The sequence below is a fragment of the Cebus imitator genome, unplaced genomic scaffold, assembly GCF_001604975.1.
Source record: "Cebus imitator isolate Cc_AM_T3 unplaced genomic scaffold, Cebus_imitator-1.0 Scaffold316, whole genome shotgun sequence".
Lineage (NCBI taxonomy): Eukaryota > Metazoa > Chordata > Mammalia > Primates > Cebidae > Cebus > Cebus imitator.
This window is the reverse complement of record NW_016107631.1, coordinates 2,404,418-2,427,469: the sequence shown is the minus strand read 5'-3', so window position 1 is coordinate 2,427,469 and position 23,052 is coordinate 2,404,418. Positions and strand designations below refer to the sequence as shown.

The following is a 23,052-nucleotide window of genomic DNA, read 5'->3' as shown; positions in this document are numbered from 1 at the left end:
AAAAAAAAGAATGATCTTTTATGCAGTTCTATGTCATTCTTGAACTTGATTCAAGTTTTCTCAGGCAACCCTCTGTCATTGTACTTTCCATGCTATGCTGTGGTTTGATCATATTCTCTCCAATATTCATACAGAAAATTTCTGATGCAGTAGGATTACAAAGTATGGCCACTGGAAGGTGATTAAGTCACTGGGGCTCTGCCCTAGTTAATGGAATTAGGAACCTTCCTGATTATAAGAGCAGTCCAAGTTGAATGGAGTGCACTCTTAGTTTTTTGCCTTCCATGATGTGAGGACACAGCATTCATCCCCACTCCTGGAAGACTTAGCAACAAGACCCTGTCTTGAAACAAGAAAATGAGGCCCTTAGCAGACAACCAACTTACTGGCACCTTTGTCTTGTACATCCTGGTTTGTATAACTGTGAGAAAGAAATTTGTTCTTTATAATTACCTAACGTATTTTGTTACAGCAGCACAAACTAATAGAAATTGGTATCAGAAGTAGGGTGTTGTTATAATTATTAAGTAAAAATATAGTAGACATGGCTTTGGAAATCGGTAGTGGGTACATATTGATTGGCACAGTTTTGAAGTGAATTCTGGAAAAAGCCTGTTTTGCCATTAGCAGAGCATTAAAGGCAAGTCTGGTGAGGGCTCAGAGGAGGAGAGCTTTAGTGAATACCTGTTTTGTAGACAATCTAAGTGGTTGCAATCAGAGTGTTTTTAGAAATATGGACAATACAGGCAAGTCTGAAGAGGTGTCATGAAAATGAGGAATGTCTTACTGGAAACTAGGAAAGCCCATCTTGGTAACAAAGTAGCAGAAAATTTTTCTGGATTATGTCCATGTCTTAGTACTTTGTGGAAGGAAGAATTTAAGAGTGATAAACCAAGATATTTGGCAAAAAAAACCCTCAAAGCAAATTGTTCAGGTTGCTGCATGGCTTCTTAACTGTTTACAGTAAAATGGGAGAAGAGAGAAGTTAGTTGAAAACAATTTGTAATCAAAGCCCAATGTAAAAGATTTGGAAAATTCTCAGCCTGGCCATATGAAGAATTAAAAGTGTATTTAGGAGAGGGAGAGCTGCAGGCACTGTGAGAACGTCTATGTGACGTGATCCCAACAAAACCATTGGGGCAGGGATCCCCAGGATGTTGAGACCCAACCCCTACTCCAGGATGTCCAGAAGGTGGGACATGGAGTCAAAGAAGATTATTGTCAAGCCTTAGTATTTAATGTGTGTCCCCTGTTGGGTTTCAGACTTACATGGGAACAGCTACCCCTTGTTTCCTGTTTCTCCCTTTTGAAATTAAAGTATCTAACCTGTGTCTGCCCCACCATTGTATTTTGGAAGCATATAACTTGTTTGATTTCATAGGTTCACAGCTGGAGAGCAGTTTGCCTCCGGATGAAATGCACATTTGAGTCTTACCCATATCTTATTTAGATTATAGTTAGATACAACTCTAGACCATAGGCTTTTGAATTGGTTGTAGAAATAGTTATGGCTTTGGGAGCCATCGGGAGGGAATGTATTTTGTTTGTGAGAAGTACATCAATTTTGGGGCCAGGGTGGAATGCTATGGTCTGAGTTATTTTTTATCTTCTTCACAATTTCATGTTGAAACTTAATCCCCAATTCCCAATCTGTAAATATTATGAGGTATGGCCTTTAGGAGGAGATTGGGTCACAAGAGGTCTGCCCTTATCAGTGGGTATGGTATTCTTATCAATGAGGTATCAAAAGGCCTTTCCTACAGAGTTCACTGCTTTTTTGCCCCTTCTGTCCCTTCTGCCATGTGGGGACACAGCGTTTGTCCCCTGTGCAGCAACAAGACCATCTTGGAAGCAGGGATCATCTGTCAGCAGACATTAGTCCTGCTGGCACCTTGATCTTCGATTTCCCAGACAGCAGAATCATGAGAAATACATTGCTATTGTTCATAAATTACTGTCTGTCTTATTTGGTTATAGCAGCACAGAGGGACTAGGACATACTGTAACTATAATTTAACTGTTTGTTTCTTTTTTTTCTTTTCTTTTTTTAAAGATGGGGTTTCACCGTGATGGCCAGGCTGGTCTTGAACTGCTGACCTCAGGTGATCCACCCACCGCAGCCTCCCAAAGTGCTAGGGTTACAGGTGTGAGCCACCACGTCCGGCTGTTTGTTTCTTTTGATTTAAGACTTATTCTCAGACATTTGGGTTCAGATGCTTGCTCTGCCATTTTCAGGTTGTTGACCTAGGTGACTTTTCAGTGTCTGTGCCAGAGTTGTCTTCTAGTAACATGGAAACAAATCTCTCTCTTGTAGGCTATTATGTTGTTATTTGAATTAGAACATGTAAAGCATTTGGAGAAATGCCCAGCACATGCAAAGTTTTCCAAAACTTCACTCATTGCTGTTGCTCTGGTCATCACAGTTTTTAGTTTCTGACCTTTCTTTAAAGCCGCTGCAGACATTGTCATCTCAAAGATACCACTCGCATACTAGCTTCTGGACACTCAGTTGATACATTGAACATAATATCTAACACTTATACAGATAGCCACATGTTCATTTCTTTGTATATTTCTTGTATTGTCCAAAATTTCTTGTATTGTCAAAAAAATGAGAAGCATACGCTGATTTAGAGGATATAATAATCTCCTATTGAATTTTATAACAAACTAAAATTAGGGATGCACAACTTTCTAACAGTTGCCTTGCATAGATACGTCAAAACACACACTTCAATCAAATTGATGTGACAGTTCTCTGTTCTCATTTTATGTAAAAATAAGAGCTCTCCCATTGCTGCTTGTTGCAATGTGTTTTACATTTCAGGGACCTTTGACATTCAGGGATGTGACCATAGAATTCTCTCACGAGGAGTGGAAATGCCTGGACCCTGCACAGAAAGCTTTGTACAAGGATGTGATGTTGGAGAACTACAGGAACCTGGTCTTCCTGGGTGAGGATAAGTTTTCTGTAGGAGTTCAGATCTGCCCTTGTGCTTTTTTGTATTTTCTCTGTAGTATTTCTTGGGAGCCCCTCCATTATTTAACTGAGACCAAAGCCTTGTTGATTAAAAAATACAAAGCTTCATAATGCTGCATCTGGCCTTTCACTGTCCCCTTTCTATAGATATTCTGCTGCTTTTTTTTTTTTTTTTGAGACAGAGTCTCTGTTGCCCAGGCTGGAGTACAGTGGTGCCATCCCAGCTCACTGCAACCTCTGCCTCCCGGGTTCACGTTATTCCCCTGCCTCAGCCTCCCAAAATGCCACCATTACAGGTGCATGCCACCTTGCCTAGCTAATTTTTGTATTTTTAGCAGAGATGAGTTTCACCATGTTGGCCAATATGGTCTCAAATTAGTGACCCCAGGTGATCTGCCTGCCTCAGCCTCCCAAAATTCTGGGATTACAGGCATGAGCCACCATGCCTGGCCTATGTTAAGATTTTTTTAAACAACTTAGTGCTGTTTGCTAGCTTAGAATATTGTGCATTTTATTGTAAAGACTCACAAATTTATTTGTTTAATAAGGTATATCACCATTGCTTCATGTTTATAATGAGATGGCAGCATATTGGCTTTACCTTAGTGTGGCCAGGTATAGCAGATACCATAGATAGGGTGTTTCTTTTTTTTTTTTTTTTAAGATGGGGTTTCACCATGATGGCCAGGCTGGCTTTGAACTCCTGGCCTCAGGTGATCCACCCACCTCAGCCTCCCAAAGTGCTAGGATTACAGGCGCGAGCCACCACGCCCGGCCAATAGGGTGGTTTAAACAACAGAAATTTGCTTTTCACAGATCCGGGTGATGAGCAGTCCAGATGTCAACACCAGGTTTTTGGTGTAGACCCTTTTCCTGGTGTACCATGGCTAACTCTTTCTGTGTCCTGACATGGCAGAAGGATTGCCATGCAAAAAGCAAAAGCTTTTTCACATCTCCTCTAATTCCATTCCTGAAATTCTACCCACCATGCTGACCTAATTGCCTCCCAAAGTTCACATCTCTGAGTAATATTACACTGAGGATTAGGTCCCCAACATATGAGCTTTGGCAGACATAAGTCAATATAGCTGACCTGCAATGCTTGTTAGTGTTGCAAATGTCTGTTTTTTATGGAAATAGATAGTTTTGTTTTGTTTTTTCCAAGATGGAGTCTTGCTCTGTTGCCCAGGCTGGAGTGCCATAGCCCGATCTTGACTCACTGCAACCTCTGCCTCTGGATTCAAGCAATTCTCCTGGCTCAGCCTCCTGAGTAGCTGGGATTACACGTGCACACCACCATGCCCAGCTAATTCTTGTATTTTTAGTGGAGATGGGGTTTCACCATGTTGACCAGGCTGGTCTTGAACTCCTGACCTTGTTATCCACCCACCTTGGACTCCCAAAATATTGGGATTACAGGCATGAGCCACCATGCCTGGCCAGAAATAGATAGTTTAACATGTTTAATATGTATGTGATAAGTATTCAGAAAAATAACTTACTTTTATAACTTCAAAATTTTTTTCTCATTTTCCCAGTATAATTTTTGATTTACAATTCTAGCTTGCCATTTACATAGATCATTAATTAGTTGAACTTGTTGATATTTAGCTGTAGTTTGGCATTTATTTGTGCACAATAAATATGAAGTAAATATATATATATAACTTTTCTATTATGAGAGAGCCATATGTTTGCTGCTAGTTGGTGTATGATTTAGGGTCATGTTGGAAAAATACTTGCTTTAGTGCTAATATATGTTTGCACAACATTAGTCTTTTGGTCATTGAATGTTTGAAACTAGGCTTCCTTAAAATTGATTTGAATTACATGTGATTACTCTTTCTTTACTAAATAATTCTACTCCTTTTTTATTTGTAAAAATAGAAGATCGCTGTGGTAAAGTTTGGTAATTGTCTAGTATAAATGTTACTTTTAGCACAGTATATTTTCAATATAAATATTTACAAATACTAGTTATTTAAAAAAACAAAAAACAAATGATACTAGTTATTTTTAAAACTCATGTTTGGCTTGGTCTGGTGGCTCACGTGTGTAATCCTAGAACTCTGGGAGGCCGAGGCAGGGGATCACAAGGTCAGGAGTTCGAGACCAGCCTGGCCAATATGGTGAAAGCCCATCTCTACTAAAAATATAAAAAAATTAGCCATGCATGGTGGCATGTGCCTGTAGTCCCAACCACTCAGGAGGCTGATGCAGAAGAATCACTTGAACCCAGAAGGCAGAGGTTGCAGTGAGCTGAGATCATGCTACCGCACTCCAGTCTAGGCAACAAAGTGAGACTTTTTCTCAAAAATCAATCAAACAAACAACAACAACAAAAACCCATGTTCATTATATTTTGTAGGTATAACTCCTAAATGTACGACCAAGGAATTACCACCAATAGGGAACAATAATACAGGAGAAAAATTCCGAACAGTGACGCTGGAAAGACATGAATGCTATGACATTGAAGATATTTACTTAAGGGAAATCCAGAAAAATCTACTGGACCTTGAATTTCAATGGAAACATGGTGAAATAAATTTTAAAGAAGTGCCAATGACCTATAAAAATAATCTTACTGGTAAAAGAGGTCATCATAGTCCAGAGAATGTAGAAAACAAATGTATTGAAAATCAGCTTCCATTAAGCTTTCAGTCACATCTGACTGAACTGCAGAAATTTCAAACTGAAGGGAAAGTTTATGAATGTAACCAAACTGAGAGAACAGTTAATAATGGTTCCTTAGTGTCACCACTTCAAATAATTCTTCCTCGTGTCCAAACCAACATTTCTAGGAAATATAGGAATGAGTTTTTGCAACTGTCATTACCTATCCAACTTGAGAAAACACACATTGGGGAAAAGCCTTATATATGTAATGAGTGTGGCAAAACGTTTAGAGTGTCTTCAAGTCTTATTAACCATCAGATGATACATACTACAGAGAAACCTTACAAATGTGATGAATGTGGCAAAGCCTTTCATCAGGGCTCACTACTAACCATACATCAGATAGCCCATACAAGGCGGAAACCATATCAATGTGATGTATGTGGCAAGATCTTCAGACAAAATTCAGATCTTGTAAATCACTGGAGAAGTCACACTGGAGAGAAACCATACAAATGTAATGAATGTGGCAAGTCCTTCAGCCAAAGTTACAACCTTACAATACATCAGAGAATTCACACTGGAGAGAAACCTTACAAATGTAATGAATGTGGGAAAACCTTCAAACAAGGCTCTTGCCTCACTACACATCAGATAATCCATACAGGAGAGAAACCATATCAGTGTGATATATGTGGCAAGGTCTTCAGGCAAAATTCAAATCTTGTAAATCACCAGAGAATCCACACTGGAGAGAAACCATACAAATGCAATGTATGTGGAAAGTCTTTTAGTCAAAGTTCCAACCTGGCAACTCATCAGACAGTTCATACTGGAAACAAACCTTACAAATGTAATGAATGTGGCAAAACCTTTAAACGGAGCTCAAGCCTCACTACACATCAGATAATCCATACAGGAGAGAAACCATATGCATGTGATATATGTGACAAGGTCTTCAGTCAACGTTCACAACTTGCAAGGCACCAGAGAAGTCATACTGGAGAGAAACCTTACAAATGCAATGAATGTGGCAAGGTCTTCAGTCAGCATTCACATCTTGCGGGGCATCGGAGAATTCATACTGGAGAGAAGCCTTACAAATGTGATAAATGTGGCAAAGCCTTTAAACAGGGTTCATTACTCACTAGACATAAGATAATTCATACCAAAGAGAAACGTTACCAATGCAATGAATGTGGAAAGGTCTTTAGTGAAAATTCATGCCTTGTAAGGCATTTAAGAATTCACACTGGGGAGCAACCTTACAAATGTAATGCGTGTGGCAAGGTCTTCAATTACAGTGGGAACCTTTCAATTCATAAGAGAATACATACAGGAGAGAAACCTTTCCAATGTAATGAATGTGGCATGGTCTTCAGGAATTACTCATGCCTAGCACGTCATCTAAGAATTCACACTGGGCAGAAACCTTACAAATGTAATGTGTGTGGCAAGGTCTTCAATGACAGTGGAAACCTTTCAAATCATAAGAGAATTCATACTGGAGAGAAGCCCTTTCAGTGTAATGAATGTGGCAAGGTCTTTAGTTACTACTCATGCCTAGCACGTCATCGGAAAATTCATACTGGAGAGAAACCTTACAAATGTAATGATTGTGGCAAAGTGTATACTCAGCGTTCAAGCCTCACTAAACATCTGATAATTCATACTGCAGAGAAATCTTACAATTGTAATGAGTTTGATGGGGCATTTATCCAAAGTTCAAAACTTGCAAAATATCACAGAAATCCTGCTGGAGAGAAACCACACAAATGTAGCCATTGTGGTAGAACTTTTAGTCATATAACAGGCCTGACATACCATCAGAGAAGACATACTGGAGAGATGCCATACAAATGTGCTGAATGTGGCCAGGTCTTTAATTCCACTTCGAACCTTGCAAGGCATCGGAGAATTCATACGGGGGAGAAACCTTACAAATGTAGTGAATGTGGTAAGGTCTTTCGTCATCAGTCAACACTAGTGCGTCATCGGAGTATTCATACCGGAGAGAAACCTTACACATGTAAAGAGTGTGGCAAAGCTTTTAGAGTGCGCTCAATTCTGGTTAATCATCAGAAAATGCATACTGGAGAGAAACCTTATAAATGTAATGAATGTGGTAAAGCTTTTATTGAAAGGTCAAAGCTGGTGTACCATCAAAGAAATCACACTGGAGAAAAGCCATACAAATGTATTGAATGTGGCAAGGCCTTTGGGCGGTTTTCTTGCCTCAGCAAACACCAAATAATTCATTCTGGAGAAAAACCTTATAAATGTAATGAGTGTGGCAAATCTTTTATTAGTCGGTCAGGCCTCACTAAGCATCAGACAAAACATATTGGAGAGAACCTTACAACTAAACTGAATGTGGCAAGGCCTTTAGATGCTCTCCTAACTTCTGGGTTCAAATAGTTCATACTTACTGATATAGCTTGTATAACTTTCACTTCTTTCTGAAATCTTGTGGAATTTCAATACCCCGAATTGGAGGTGGGGCCTGGTGGGAGATGACTGGATAACGGGTGGATTTCTCAAGAATGGTTTAGCATCACCCCCTTGGTGCTCTTCTCAGGATAGTGAGTTCTGGTGAGATATTGTTGTTTAAAAGTATATGGCAGGCCAGGCACAGTGGATCATCCCTGTAATCTGAGCATTTAGAGGGGGTCTAAGTGGGCAGGTCACTTGTGGCCAGGTGTTCAAGACCAGGCTGGTGAACATGGTAAAACCTTGTCTCTACTATAAACACAAAAATTAGCTGGGCATGGTGATGCATACCTGTAATCCTAGCTACTCAAGAGGCTGAGGCATGAGAATCACTTGAACCCAGGAGACAGAGGTTGCAGTGAGCCAAGATCTGCCACTGCACTCCAGCCTGGGTGACAGCAAGATGCTGTCTCAAAAAAAAAAGTGTAGGAACCTTCCTCTTGTTTGCTTCTCTTCTTGCCATGTGACATGTCCACTTCCCCTTAGCCGTCCACCATGATTTTAACATTCTTGAGGCTCCCCCAGAAGGTGAGCAGATGTCAGCACCATGTTTCCTGTATAGCCTGTAGAACTGTGAGTCAACTAAACTTCTTTATAAATTACCCAGCCTCAGGTATATCTTTATAGCAATTCAAATATAGCCTAATACATTTACACATGCAGTAAATGTAGCTAAGTTTTAAGCTAGTGTTCACTACTCACTTGGCATAAGAATATACATGTTGGAGAGAAATTACAGAAGTGTAATGTGTATGGCAAGAATTCCATTCAAAGATCAAAACTTGTGGATCGATAGATAATTCAAAGTGCAGAGATGCTTTACAATTGAAAAGAATGTGGCAAAACCTTTACCAGAGTTCAATCGCTATTGGACATAAGGGAGTTTATACTGAAAGGAGATCTATATGTATGTGCCAGAGACTTCCTCCAGGCATTGGAACTTACCAGACATCAGAATATACAACTTGGAGAAGAGCCACACAAATGTAATGTGTGTGGTAAGGCTTTTACCCGAACATCATCGAAATGGAAACCTGAGTATTCATACTGAAGAGTTACCTTACAAATGTAACAAATGTAGTAAGACTTTCTAACAAATCAGATGTTTGCTTTTGGAGTGTGAGAGAATTTATGTAGGAGAAAAATCCTATAAATGTGCTGAACATGTGCCCACCTCAGCCTCCCAAAGTGCTGGGATTACAGGTGTGAGCCACCACACCTGGCCAAAATTGTTTGCATTTTTAGTAAAGATGGGATTTCACGATGTTGGCCAGGCTGGTCTTGAACTCCTGACCTCAGGCGATCTGCCCACCTTGAACTCCCAAAGTGTTGGGATTACAGGCATGAGCCACCCCACCTGGCCAGCATCTGTCATTTCTCTGTACATTTTTTGCCACACAAATCTGAGAATGCCACCTTGAGATATGGATCCTGCAAGTTCTTCAATGGAAGAAATGTAAGTCCATAAATTGGGTTAAATGGTTTCTAGTTGCGTGTACAATGATAAAAAATTATTTTTAAAATGTAGTTTTGGCTGGGCTCTGTGGCTCATGCCTATATTCTTAGCACTTTGGGAGGTTGAGGTGGACAGATTGCCTGAGCCCAGAAGTTTGAGAACAGCCTAGGCAACATGATGAAACCTCATGTCTACTAAAAAAACAAAAACTGAGGTGAGAGGATCACTTGAGCCTGGGGAGGTGGAGGCTATGGTGAGCTGTGACAGCACCAGCACACTGCAGCCTGGGCAATACAGTGAGACCCCATCTCAAATAAAAAGTATGCTACAGCTGAGAAATCATGGAATACAATGTTTATTATGATAACTTCAAATATGCTTTGTTAGAGCCTTTGAAAAATGCATCTTTTATTAAATTATTTAATATTTGTTGACTGATATATATTTTATAGTACAGTTGTAAAAATATTATAGACAATTTGTCATAACAGTATTTCAGAAGCATTTTCAACAATTATGTTGTGTAAAGTGTCCTATGTATGCATGAAGAAAGGACATGTATAAAGTTTTTAACATGAAGAAAAATTGAGTCTCAACCTGGGTGTCATGAGTTTCAAGAGTAAACATTTCAGTGTTGAATTAAAGAGTCTGAATTCATTTTTCTTTTTTTCTCGAGACAGTGTCTGGTTCCATCACCAAAGCAGTAGCACAGTAACGCCATCTTGGCTCACTGAAACCTCCACCTCCGAGGCTCAAGCGATTTCCCACCTCAGCCTTCCAACTAGCTTGCACTACAGGTGCACACCATTACCATGGCTCATTTTTGGATTTTTTTGTAGAGATGGGTTTTGTCATGTTGCCAAGTTTGCTCTCGAACTCCTGGGTTCAAGCAATCTGCCCACCTCAGTATCTTTCAAAGTGCTGGGATTACAGGCGTAAGCCCCTGTACCCTGTCTTATTCCTTTGCTTGCTTAGTAAACTTGCTTTCACTTTACAATGTGAACTCACCCATAATTCTTTCTTGCACAAGATCCAAGAATCCTCCCTTTTGGTTGTAGCTACCTAACAGGTTCTCCTTGACCGCTGCCTAGACAGAACCAATTCATCAAGATAAAAGAGTTTAATTCACATGGAGCTGGCTATACAGGAACCTGAAATTTTATTATCATGCAAATTAGTCTCCCCGAAAACTCTGGGATCAGGGTTTTTGAGGATAATTTGATGGGTAGGGGTCAGTTGGGAATGCTGATTGGTTGCAAAGAAAATGAAATCATAGAGAGTTGAAGCTGTCCTTTTGCAATGAGTCAGTTCCTGGGCAGGGTCATGTAGGGTCCAGCCTTACAGGTCCTTGTGAGCCCTCTCTACAGGAGTGGAGGTGAAATATTGTAGAAATAAAAGACACAAGACACAGAGATAGAGCAAAGAAAGTTTGGGCCCAGGGGTCCACCGCTAACCAAAACACGGAGTCCTGCAGTGGCCGCGAGTGTCCGCACTCTCTTTTATTGAGTACAAAAGCTGGGGGCAGGGTAGGTAGGGCATGTCCTTGGTGATCCAAGACTAGGGGCAGGGTAAAAGAGGGTGTGGTAGTGATAGGGTCAAGTACATCACGTGTCATACAGGTAGGGGCTCGGGAATTTTCCGTAGCTGAGATGAGGTAAGGGGCACAATGCATCAACCTATTTTCCATACTTGTCACAAAGACATTAAGATTTACCTTACTTTTACTGATTAATTCTTACAAGAAAAAAGGAACCAGGTGCAGACGTGGATCATGAGACTGACGTGACCACTGAAGCACAGCATCACATTGAGACAATGAAGCCCCTGGATGTCTGCAGGCCTGACAGCGTCAGGCCTACCGCAAGAGCTTAGAGAAGTGGAGTTTTCTCTTAACTCCTCAGAGGAAAGAGACATCTCAGCTATTTTGGACATCTCCTTCCCTAGCTGGCTAAACAGCGGGTGCTTTCCCAGTGCTGGCGCTGCCGCACAGCCGAGGCACCCTCCAGCAGCCCTTATTCGGGCTTGACAGAGGCTTCAAGTGTCTTGCCTTAGGGTCATTCATATCACAGTGTCGCCCCAGGTTCACACTTTCGACCTGAGAGGCATTAGTGAAAGAATTAAGATCACCTATGAATAACTAATAACTACTGTGTTGTATTTCTAGTTACTTTTTTCTTCATTATTTATATGGATATAGGCTAAGGCTTTTGGCTTCTGCCTCCGCACTTATGGGGCTCCCCTCCTACAAGGTCACAAGACCAGAAGAGCCAGTTTATGGATCTGGGTTGGTGTCAGGTGATCCATCAAGTGTAGGGTCTGCAAAATATCTCAAGCACCGATCTTACGTTTTATAATGGTAATGTTATCCCCAGGAACAATTTACAAACAGTCAGAATCTTGTAGCCTCCAGCTACCTGATTCCTAAACCATAATCTCTCGTTTTGTACTTAATTTGTTAGTCTTACAAAGACAGTCTAGTCCCCAAGCAGGAAGGGGGTTTGTTTTGGGAAAGGGCTATTAATGTCTTTGTTTCAAACTATAAACTAAGTTCCTCCCAAAGTTAGTTCAGCTTATGCCCAGGAATGAACAAGGCAGCCTGGAGGTTAAAAGCAAGATGGAGGTGATTAGGTCAGAACTCTCTCACTGTAATAATTTTCTAAGTTCTCTGTCGGGCACGGTGGCTCAAGCCTGTAATCCCAGCACTTTGGGAGGCTGCAGTGGGTGGATCACGAGGTCAAGAGATCAAGACCATCCTGGTCAACATGGTGAAACCCCGTCTCTACTAAAAATACAAAACATTAGCTGGGCATGGTGGCGCATGCCTGTAATCCCAGCTGCTGGGGAGGCTGAGGCAGGAGAATTGCCTGAACCCAGGAGGTGGAGGTTGCAGTGAGCCGAGATCGCGCCATTGCACTCCAGCCTGGGTAACGAGAGTGAAACTCAGTCTCAAAAAAATAATAATAATAAAATAATAATAATTATTATTATTTTCTAATTTCTAATTGTGCAATGGCAGTCTCAGGTTCTGGATCAGGACCCCTTTCTGGTAACGTGAGGACAGTTAAGAGTGCATCCAGACATCCAAAAAGTTACCTCTGAGCGTCAGGGATTTCCTAACCCTATGGGTTCTTCCCTTACATGTCAACCCAAGGATTCACTGGGGACCCTAGAATTGCGGAGGCCAGTCTAGAAATATAAAGACAGGAGAGAGAAGAAGAGGTGAAGTGAGTTTTGAAGAAGAGAAAGAAGTTAGGTCCATGCTACCTCAGTTTTTTTTCCAACAAACTTTTCATGCTGGGAAATAGGATCCTGGTTTGTGGGAGGGATTTTATAGGAGGGTGAGAAAATGCCCTTTTAGGGTAGAGTCTGTAGAGCCCTAATTGGGGAAAAGGAGTCAGCCCAGAAGGACCAGGGGAAAGCAAAGAGATAAAGCAAATAAGCTTTAAATCATTCTTCATGGTCCAGGACAGATAAAGAAAATGGAGGAAGCAGATAAGTTGTAGATCTCTCGCTCTCTCTTTTTGAGGCAGAGTCTTGCTCTGTCGCCAGTCTGGGGTGCAGCAACGCAATCTCAGCTCACTGCAACGTCTGCCTCCCAGGTTCAAGCAATTCTCCTGCCTCACCCTCCTGAGTAGCTGGGACTACAGGCGTGCGCCACCTCGCCCAGATAATTCTTGTATTTTTAGTAGAGACTGGTTTCACTATGTTGGCCAGGATGGTCTCCATCTCTTGACCTCGTGATACGCCCGCCTAGCCTCCCAAAGTGTTGGGATTTACAGGCGTGAGCCACCGAGCCCGGCGGATCTCTTTTTCTTTATGGCCTAGGGCATATAGCCTTTCTGTGGAAATAATGTAAATAACTCACAAACTTTCTGCTTTCATTTATCATCAAACACCTCAGCTAACAGAAGAACGCAAGTTATCTCCCAGTTACCTTGGCCTCCCAAGTGTGAGGATTATAGGCATGAGCCACTGCACCCAGCTAAATCTCCTTTTCTCATAAGGAAGTCAGTCAGTGGGTTCAAAGCTTATTTTAACCTAATCACCTCTTTAAATGCCCTGTATTTAAATGCAGTCATATTCTGAGGTAGTGGGTGTTGGCACTGCAGGATATGGTTTTTTGGAAGCATGATTCTGCTCATTACACTCTGTGCGCTGGACTCCCAAAATTTATATCCTTCTTACATGCCAAGTCCCTTCACCCCATCCCACATGACTAACTCAGTTGATGCAGAGAAGGCCTTTGACAAAATTCAACAGCCCTTTATGGTAAAAACTTTTTTTTTTTGAGACGGAGTTTCACTCTTGTTACCCAGGCTGGAGTGCAATGGCGCGATCTCGGTTCACCACAACCTCCGCCTCCTGGGTTCAGGCAATTCTCCTGCCTCAACCTCCTGAGTAGCTGAGATTACAGGCACGCACCACCATGCCCAGCTAATGTTTTGTATTTTTAGTAGAGATGGGGTTTCACCATGTTGACCAGGATGGTCTCGATCTCTTGACCTCGTGATCCACCTGCCTCAGCCTCCCAAAGTGCTGGGATTACAGGATTGAGCCACCGCGCCCGGCTCTTTTCTGTTCTGAGAAAGCCATATGTTTACTGCCAGTTGGTGTGTAATTGGTGTCATTGGTCACAAAATACTTGTTTTAGTGCAAATGTATGTTTGCACAAGATGAGTCTTTGGTTGTAGGATGTTTCAAACGAGGCTTTCCTAAATTAATTTGAATTACATGTTGTCACCCTTTCTTTACTACAGAATTCTATTTGTTTTGTATTTTTAAAAATAGAAGATCATGGTGGAGAACTTTCACACCTGTCTAGTATAAACATTATGTTTAGTGTAGTATGGTTCCAATATAAAATATTTATCAATAATAGTTATTGAAAAAACCCATGTTCATTATATTTTGCAGGTATCTCTCCTAAATGTATGGTTAAGGAATTATCACCAACAAAGAACAGTAATACAAGAAAAGGATTCCAAACATTGACTCTGGAAAGACATCAAAGCTACAATCTTGAAAATGTATACTTCAGGGAAATACAGAAAAATCTACATGGACTTGAGGTTCAATGGAAAGATGGTGAAAGAAATTCATAAAGAAGTGCCAGTGCCCCATGAAAACAATATTGCTGGTAAAAGAGCTCAACATAGTCAAGATGATGTAGAAAACAAGCATACTGAAAACCAGCTTACAGCAAGCTTTCAGTCACGAGCCTTGCTGAACTGCGGAAAGTTCAAAGTGAGGGCAGAACTTATGAATGAGATCAAATGGAGAAGACAAGTAATAATGGTTGTTTAGTTTCTCCACACATTAGGGGAAAATCTTACATGTTTAATGAATGTGGCAAAACCTTTGGAGAGTCTTCCAGTCTTAGTACTCATCAGATGAGGCATACTACAGAGAAACCTTACAAATGCAATGAGTGTGGCAAAGCCTTTAAACGGAGCTCAAACCTCACTTTACATCAGGTAATCCATGGAGGAAGGAAACCACATAAATGTGACGTATGTGGCAAGGCATTCAGACACAGATCAAATCTTGGATGTCACCGGAGAATCCACAGTGAAGAGAAACAATACAAATGCAATGAATGTGGCAAGGTCTTCAGTAAATGTACAAGTCTTGCAGTGCATCGGGGAAGTCATACTATAAAGAAATCTTGCAAATGCAATGAATGTGGCAAGGTGTTCAGTAAATGTTCAAGTCTGACAATGCATCAGAGAAGTCATACTGGACAGAAACCTTACAAAGGCAATAAATGTGGTAAGGTCTACAGTAAGCATTCACATCTTTCGGTGCATTAGAAAATTCATACCGGAGAGAAACCTTACAAATGCAATGAATGTGGCAAGGTCTACAGTAAGCATTCACATCTTTCAATGCATGGAAAAATTCATACCGGAGAGAAAGCTTACAAATGCAATGAGTGTGGCAAGGACTTCAGGCTGCATTCACTTCATTCAGTGCATCGGCGAATTCATACTGGAGAGAGACCTTACAAATGCAAAGAATGTGGCAAGGTCTTCAGTCAATGTACATGTCTTACAGTCCATCAGAGAATTCATAGTGGAGAGAAGCCCTACAAATGCAATGAATGTGGCAAGGTCTACAGTCAATACTCACATCTTCTAGGGCATCGGAGAGTTCATGCTGGAGAGAAACCTTACAAATGTAATGAATGTGGCAAATCCTTTAATCAGGGCTCAACACTCAATAGACATCAGAGAATTCATACCGGAGAGAAACCTTACAAATGTAATCAGTGTGGAAATTCCTTTAGTCAACGTGTCCATCTTAGACTTCATGAGACAGTTCATACTGGAGACAGACCCTACAAATGTAATGAGTGTGGGAAAACTTTTACACGGAGCTCAAACGTCACTGCACATCAGATGATTCATGTAGGAAGGAAACCATATAAATGTGATGTGTGTGGCAAGGGATTCAGGCATACTTCACATCTTGTAAGTCACCAGAGAATCCACACTGGAGAGAAAAGATACAAATGTACTGAATGTGGCAAGGCCTTTGGACGGTTGTTTTCCCTCAACAAACACCAAAGAATTCATTCTGGCAAAAAAAAACCTTATAAATGTAATGAGTGTGGGAAATCCTTTATTTGTTGCTCAGGCCTCACTAAACATCAAATAAGACATACTGGAGAAAATCTTACAACTTAATAATGACAAGGCCTTAGACATTGTCCTAGCTTCTGGAATCACCGAATAATTCATACTTAATAATATAGCTTGTGCCGGGCGCGGTGGCTCAAGCCTGTAATCCCAGCACTTTGGGAGGCCGAGGCGGGTGGATCACGAGGTCAAGAGATCGAGACCATCCTGGTCAACACGGTGAAACCCCGTCTCTACTAAAAAATACAAAAAATTAGCTGGGCATGGTGGTGCGTGCTTGTAATCCCAGCGACTCAGGAGGCTGAGGCAGGAGAATTGCCTGAACCCAGGAGGCGGAGGTTGCGGTGAGCCGAGATCGTGCCATTGCACTCTAGCCTGGGTAACAAGAGCGAAACTCCGTCCCAAAAAAAATAATAATAATAATAATAATAATATAGCTTGTATATTTATCCCTTCCTTTGAAATCTCATGTGGAATTGTAATCTCCAGTATTGGAGGTGGGGTCCATTGGGAGGTGATTGGATCATGGAGGTGGATTTCTCCAGTTAAGAAAGATTCAGCATCATCATTGGATCTCAAGATTTAGCATCATCCTCTTGGTTGTGTCCTGGCAGTAGTGACTTCTCTTGAGGTCTGTATGTTTAAAAGTGTACAGCACTTCCCTGTTGCTTGCTCTCATTCTCACAATGTGAAATACCTACACCCTCTTTGCCTTCCACCATGATTTTAGCCTTCCTGAGGCTTCCCTAGAGGGTGACCAGATGCCAGCATTTTGTTTCCTGTTAAGCCTGCAGAAGTGTGAGCCAATTAAACCTCTTTTCTTTATACATCGGTCAACCTCAGGTATTTTTTTCTAACAATGCAATTGTGACCTAACGCCTTTACACATGCAGTGAATATACCTATGTTGTAAGCTAGTGTTCACTACTCACTAGGTGTAGGAATATACATCCTGGAGATAAATCACAGAAGTATAATATGTGTGGCAAGAATTCCCAAAAGCCAAAACTTATGAATCTATAGATAATTCAAAAGTCATAGATGTACCAATGAAATGAGGGTGGGAAAACCTTTACTGGAGTTCAATCACTACTTGTCATAAGAGAGTTTATACTGAAAGGAAATCACATAAATGTATGTGTCAGAGGCTTTCCCCAAGTATCAGAACTCACTGGACATCAGAATATCCATCTTTGAGAGGAACCAAAGAAATGTAATGTGCATGCTAAGGCTTCTACATGAACATCAAAATGGAAACAGAGTATTCCTACTAGAGGGCAGCCTTACAAATGTAACAAATGTGGTAAGGCTTTTTAAAAAATCAAATGTTCAGAGACCTGGAATCAACCAGATTGCCCATCAGTGATAGACTGGATAAAGAAAATGTGGTACATATACACCATGGGATACTATGCGGCCATAGAAAGGAATGAGATCATATTCACTGTAGGGACATGGATGGAACTGGAAGCCATTATCCCCAGAACTAACAAAGGAACAGAAAACCAAACACCATATTTTCTCACTTACAAGTAGAAGATGAACAATGAGAATACATGGGCCCAGGGAAAGGAGCAACACACATTGGGGCCTGCTGATGGGAGTGGCGGGTTGGGGAAGGGGAGCATCAGGAAAAAATAGCTAATGCATTTTTGCCTTGATACCTAGGTGATGGGTTGGTAGGTGCAGTAAACCACAGTGGTACACAGTTTCCTATGTGACAAACCTGCAATGTGTGCACATGTACCCCAGAACTTAAAGTGACACAAAACAAATGCCCACACCTTTGTAGTTTGATTGAACATATAAAGGAGAAACACCTACAAATGTGCTGAACATGAAAGGGCCTTTAAGCAGTAGTGTGTCTTCAGGCTTTGCCAAATTATTCCTACTTGAGAGAAACCTTCGAAATGTAATCAATGTGGTAGAAATTTCAACCAGTTCTTTCAACAGACTACACATCCTTGAAATCATATTAGGGACAACCAAGTCTGCTTCTCCAAACTGGCCTGGAATATTAACTACAGAATAACTGCAAGACAAAATTTGTTAAAACTCAGGACAGTATTTTAAAGGAACAAGTGCATGTGTGGAAATGGCTCATTCAGTTTATAAAATATCGTATTAAATTTAAGGGATTTTGCTGTTGTTGTTTTTGTGTGTGTCTTGACCAGGAGTCTCATTTGGTTGCCCAAGCTGGGCAATAGCGTGATCTTGGCCCACTGCAACATCTACCTCCTGGGTTCAAGCGATTCTCCTGCCTCAGCTTCCCAAGTAGCTAGGATTACAGGTATCTATCACCATGCCTGGCTAATTTTTATATTTTTAGTAGAGACGGGGTTTCACCATGCTGGCCAGGCTTGTCTTGCACTCCCAACTTCAGGCCATTCCCCCGTGTTGGCCTCCCAAAGTGCCAGGATTAGAGGCATTAGCCACCATATCCAGCATAAAACGTGTTTTTTTTTTTTTCTTTTGTGACAGTCTTGCTCTGTTCCCCATGTTATAGTGTAGTAGCTACGATGTCCCTATATGTTCCTCTATATGTGTGTGTGTGTGTGTGTGTGTGTATACGTCTTTTGATGAGAGCCATCTCTTAATTTAATATGGTCCATTGTGTCATTTAACCCACATGATGAATGCATTTTGTGCTGCTTGAGACAAATTTTGTTATTGTAAGAACACAAGTATATTTATTTTGTTATTCTAAACATTTTATTAGTTATCACTAAAATTTAGATCTACAATCAAAGAATTTATTTTGTATAATGTGGGTAGTAATTGAGCTTGTCTCTTTTTCTCCATATGACTAGCAAATATCAGTTTATTCTGAAGATGTTGGATTATGTTATCTTTCCATTTGATGTCACTTGTCATTGCTTCCCCCATGTCAATTACCACTTCGTTCTTAGTGCTGACTTCCTTGAAATACCCTACAAATACACCCAAATTCTCTGGATCTCTACATGTGCCTTAATGTCTTCGGCAATCTCACAAAAGCACACAATTAAAATTATTGTGTCAACATTCTTCAGTGAAGCTTCTGGCTCATAGGAATATTTGTTGCTCTAATTTGGAGGGAAATGTACTGAATGATGGAACAGTCTCCAGGCATGTGATCATGGGGATAATTTTATCACAGACTACAGTTGGAATCCTGGGCAATTTTTCTCTTCTTTACCGTTACCTCTTTCTTTCTCGCACAAGATGCAACTTCTTTTCTATTTCCACAGCAAGAGCAGAGGAGTGTCCATTGGCACCAGCTGCCTCTTGAGTGTTTTCCAGACCATCGTGATCAGCCCCATGAACTCCAGGTGGAAGAATCTTAAAGCAGCCCCAAAGCACATTGGTTACTCCACTGCCTTCTGCTGGATCCCGTACATGGTAGTAAATTGCATTTTTCCTATGTATGCATTTGTCAAATATGACAACAACAACATCACAAATAAAACAGATTTTGGATACTGTTCTACTCTAGGTCATGATGAAATCATAGCCTCACTATATGCAGCACTATTTGTATTACCTGAAGTTTTATTTTCTGTGCTCATAATCTTGTCCAGTGGCTCCATGATTTTCATTCTGTACAAGTACAAGGAGTGGGTCCAACACATTCACAGAAATAATGTTTCCTTCAGATCATCCCATGAGTCCAGAGCCACCCAGAGCATCCTTGTCCTGGTGGGCACCTTTGTGTCTTTTCCATCCTCTCCTCTATCTTTCATGCTTGTATTGCTCTATTTCATAATCCAAGTTGGTGGCTGGTGAACACAGCTGCTGTCATTTCTGTGGGTTTTCCAACTGTCAGCCCCTTTGTGCTCATGAGTGGTGACTCCACTGTAACTAGATTGTGCTTCCTCTGGGTGAGGAACACAAAATCTCCTAATCTTATTAGAAATATGAAAACTATGTTTTAGCACATTGATCAGTTGTTTTTTTTCTCATTGCCCTTGATATGTCAATACAGACACATCGAAAAGCCAAATATCTAAGATAAACCTTAAATGGTATTGGGATTTTCAGCCCGTTATTCATGGGACACATATGGGCACGGCAAAAGTGAATGAAGCAAGTTGCCAACATTCTGATGCATAGCCTCATGCTGATAGTAGTCCTAATGAAATGTTTCTTAAGGCAAATTAAACAGATTTGGTTCCAGCTTGTTTGTCAGGTTAATGAAACCTTGATCAAATGCTGTACTTATGGCAGGAGTGATCACAGTGAAGAAACGGATGGTGGGTATTGTTGGAAGCCAAATCTCCATGGTTTTCTCATCTATGAACATCTCTAATGGATGGAGAAATGAACAGCATTGGTCCTGACCTGTGTTTTTTTGAAATATTTGTGTAAAAAATATCCTTGGAAAACAGTGATAGTCTCACCCTCTGGATCACTGGACAGACTGGTTTCCTGTACACCAAAATAAAGATAATGTTCCCCTCCTGAACAAATGGTGGGACAGGTTTGGTAGCAGCTCACTTAAATTATTAAATTTTTCTACACTCCAGGTTCCTCAGCCTTGATATAAATCCACTGCACGTGCAGCTTTCACTAGGTCCTCTCTGCATCTTTCCCACTGGAACTGGGTTGGGGAGGGAGCAACTGAAACTACAACAGGATGTTCATACGTCCTGCTGTGCTAAGGACAATAAAGTTCTCTGCATTCTTAAAAAAGACTGTATGTATTTTTAAAGTATTTTTTGGTTCACAGGCAAACTGAGTCAAAGATACAGTGATTTCTCCTACTCTTCTACCTTGACAAATGCACAGCCTCCATTTTATCAAAGTCTCACTCCAGAGTGGTATATTTGTTATACTTGATGAAAGTATATTGACACATCATTTTCACCCAATCTCAGAGTTTAATTTTAAGGCTCACCCTTAGTGGTAAATAGTCTATAAGTTTTGATAAATGTACATGGACATATATTCATCATTATTCTGTCATATATAGTGGTTTCCCCACCCTAAAAATCTTCTGTGTCTCACCTATTCTTCCTTCCCTCCCCCAAAAAGCTGGAAATCACTGATCTGTCTTCTGTCTCCATAGTTTTGCCCTTTTCAAAATGTTATGTAATTGGAATCACACAGAATGCAACCTTTTTAGATTGGCTTTCACTTAGCAATTTTTTTGGAAGACGCAATCTTGCTCTGTCTCCCAGGCTGGAGTGCAGTGGCATGATCTCAGTTCACTGCAGCCACCGCCTCCCGGGTTCAAGCGATTCTTTTGCCTGAGTTTCCCAAGTAGCCTCCCAGGATTACAGGCATGAACCACAGCACCAGCTAATTTTTTCTATTTTTAGTAGAGATGGGGTTTTGTCATGTTGGCCAGGCTGCTCTTGAACTTCAGTCCTCAAGTCATCCGCCTACCTCAGCCTCCCAAAGTGCTGAGACTACAGGCATGTGCCACCACACCCGCCCACCTCAAGACAATAATATTGTCTTGATAAAACATGGTTTATTGATCCATTCACCTACTGAAAAATATTTTGGTTACTTTCAAGTTTTGGAAATTATGGGCAAACTTACTATAAACAGTCATGTGCAGGTTTTTATATGGACATACATTTGCACCTCATTTGAGTAATATTCCAAGGAGTGGAATTAGTAGGTCATTTGGTAAGTATGTTTGGTTTGGAAGATACTGCCAAACTGCCCTCCCAAGTGTCTGTACTATTTTGTATTTTTCTTTTTCTTTTTTTTTTTGAGACAGAGTTTTGCTCTTGTTGTCCAGGCTGGAGTGCAATGGCACGATTTCGGCTCACCACAACCTCCACCTCCCTGGTTCAAGCAAGTCTCCTGCCTCAGCCTCCCAGGTAGCTGGGATTAGAGACGTGATGTGCCATCATGCTCAGCTAATTTTTGTATTTTTAATAGAGATAGGATTTCATGTCAGTCAGGCTGGTCTTGAACTCTCGACCTCAGGTGATCCACCCACCTCAGCCTCTCAAAGTGCTGGGATTACAGGTGTGAGCCACCGTTCCCGGCCCTATTTTGTATTTTTTGAAACAGTGAAACAGAGTGTCTGTTGCTCCACACCATCATCAGCATTTGGTCTTTATTTATTTGTTTAATTTTAACTTTCGTGGGTACATAGTAGGTGTATATATAGGGTACATTGGCTGTTTTGATACAGGCATGCAATGCGTAGTAATCACATTATGTAAAATGGAATACCCATTCCCTCAAACGTTTCTCTTTGGTGTTGCAAACAATGCAGTTATACTCTTGGTTATTTTTAAAAAAACAATTAAATTATTACTGACTATGGTCACCCTATTGCACTATCAAACCCTAGGTCTTATTCATTCTTTCTTTTTTTGGTACCTGTTAAGCCACCCTATCACCTCACCATCCCGTTTTCACTACCCTTCCCAGCCTCGGGTAACCATCCCTTCACCCTCTATGTCCATGAATTTAATTGTTTTCATTTTTAGATTCCACAAATAAGTGAGAACATGCAATGTTTGTCTTTCTGTTCCTGGCTTATTTCACTTAGTATAATGATCTCCAGTTCCATCTATGTTGTTGCAAATGACAGGATCTCGTTCTTTCTTATGGCTGAACAGTACTCCATTGTGTATAAGTGCCACATTTTTTTTCTTTTTTTTTTTTAAGTCATTCTTGTGGTCTTTTTTTATTTGTATATTTCTTGACAATCCTCTCTATCTATAGGTGCACTCTGATGTCTTTGGCAACCCCACAGAAGCACACAATGGTTGCTCTTAATGTCAACATTCTTCAGTGAAGCTTTTTGTGCAGAGAAATAATTGTTGCCATAATTTTTTTATTTTTTATTTTTTATTTTTTTATTTTTTTGAGACGGAGTTTCGCTCTTGTTACCCAGGCTGGAGTGCAATGGCGCGATCTCA

General features: G+C 40.8%; 2 protein-coding genes across 4 annotated transcripts in view; both read left to right on the top strand.

Annotated features, from left to right (window-relative positions):
• ZNF836 (zinc finger protein 836) overlaps positions 1 to 9,692 on the top strand; it is a 23,828-nt gene extending 14,136 nt beyond the window's left edge. For 2 of the 3 annotated variants that reach the window (XM_037729722.1, XM_017503885.2), the window contains exons 3-4: positions 2,828 to 2,954; positions 5,349 to 9,691. In XM_037729722.1, the coding sequence (XP_037585650.1) occupies positions 2,828 to 2,954; positions 5,349 to 8,017 (2,796 nt within the window). In that variant the 3' untranslated portion in view covers positions 8,018 to 9,691. Of the gene's footprint in view, positions 1 to 2,208; positions 2,774 to 2,827; positions 2,955 to 5,348 lie in introns of those variants that run through there. The other variant, XM_037729723.1, reaches the window with a different exon arrangement.
• Positions 9,693 to 14,459: 4,767 nt separating this feature from the next.
• LOC108286258 (zinc finger protein 616-like) lies at positions 14,460 to 16,249 on the top strand. The gene is given in 1 exon segment (XM_017503924.2): positions 14,460 to 16,249. A coding segment is annotated over 1 exon segment (1,413 nt). The 5' UTR covers positions 14,460 to 14,818; the 3' UTR covers positions 16,232 to 16,249.
• The last annotated feature ends 6,803 nt before the right edge of the window (positions 16,250 to 23,052 follow it).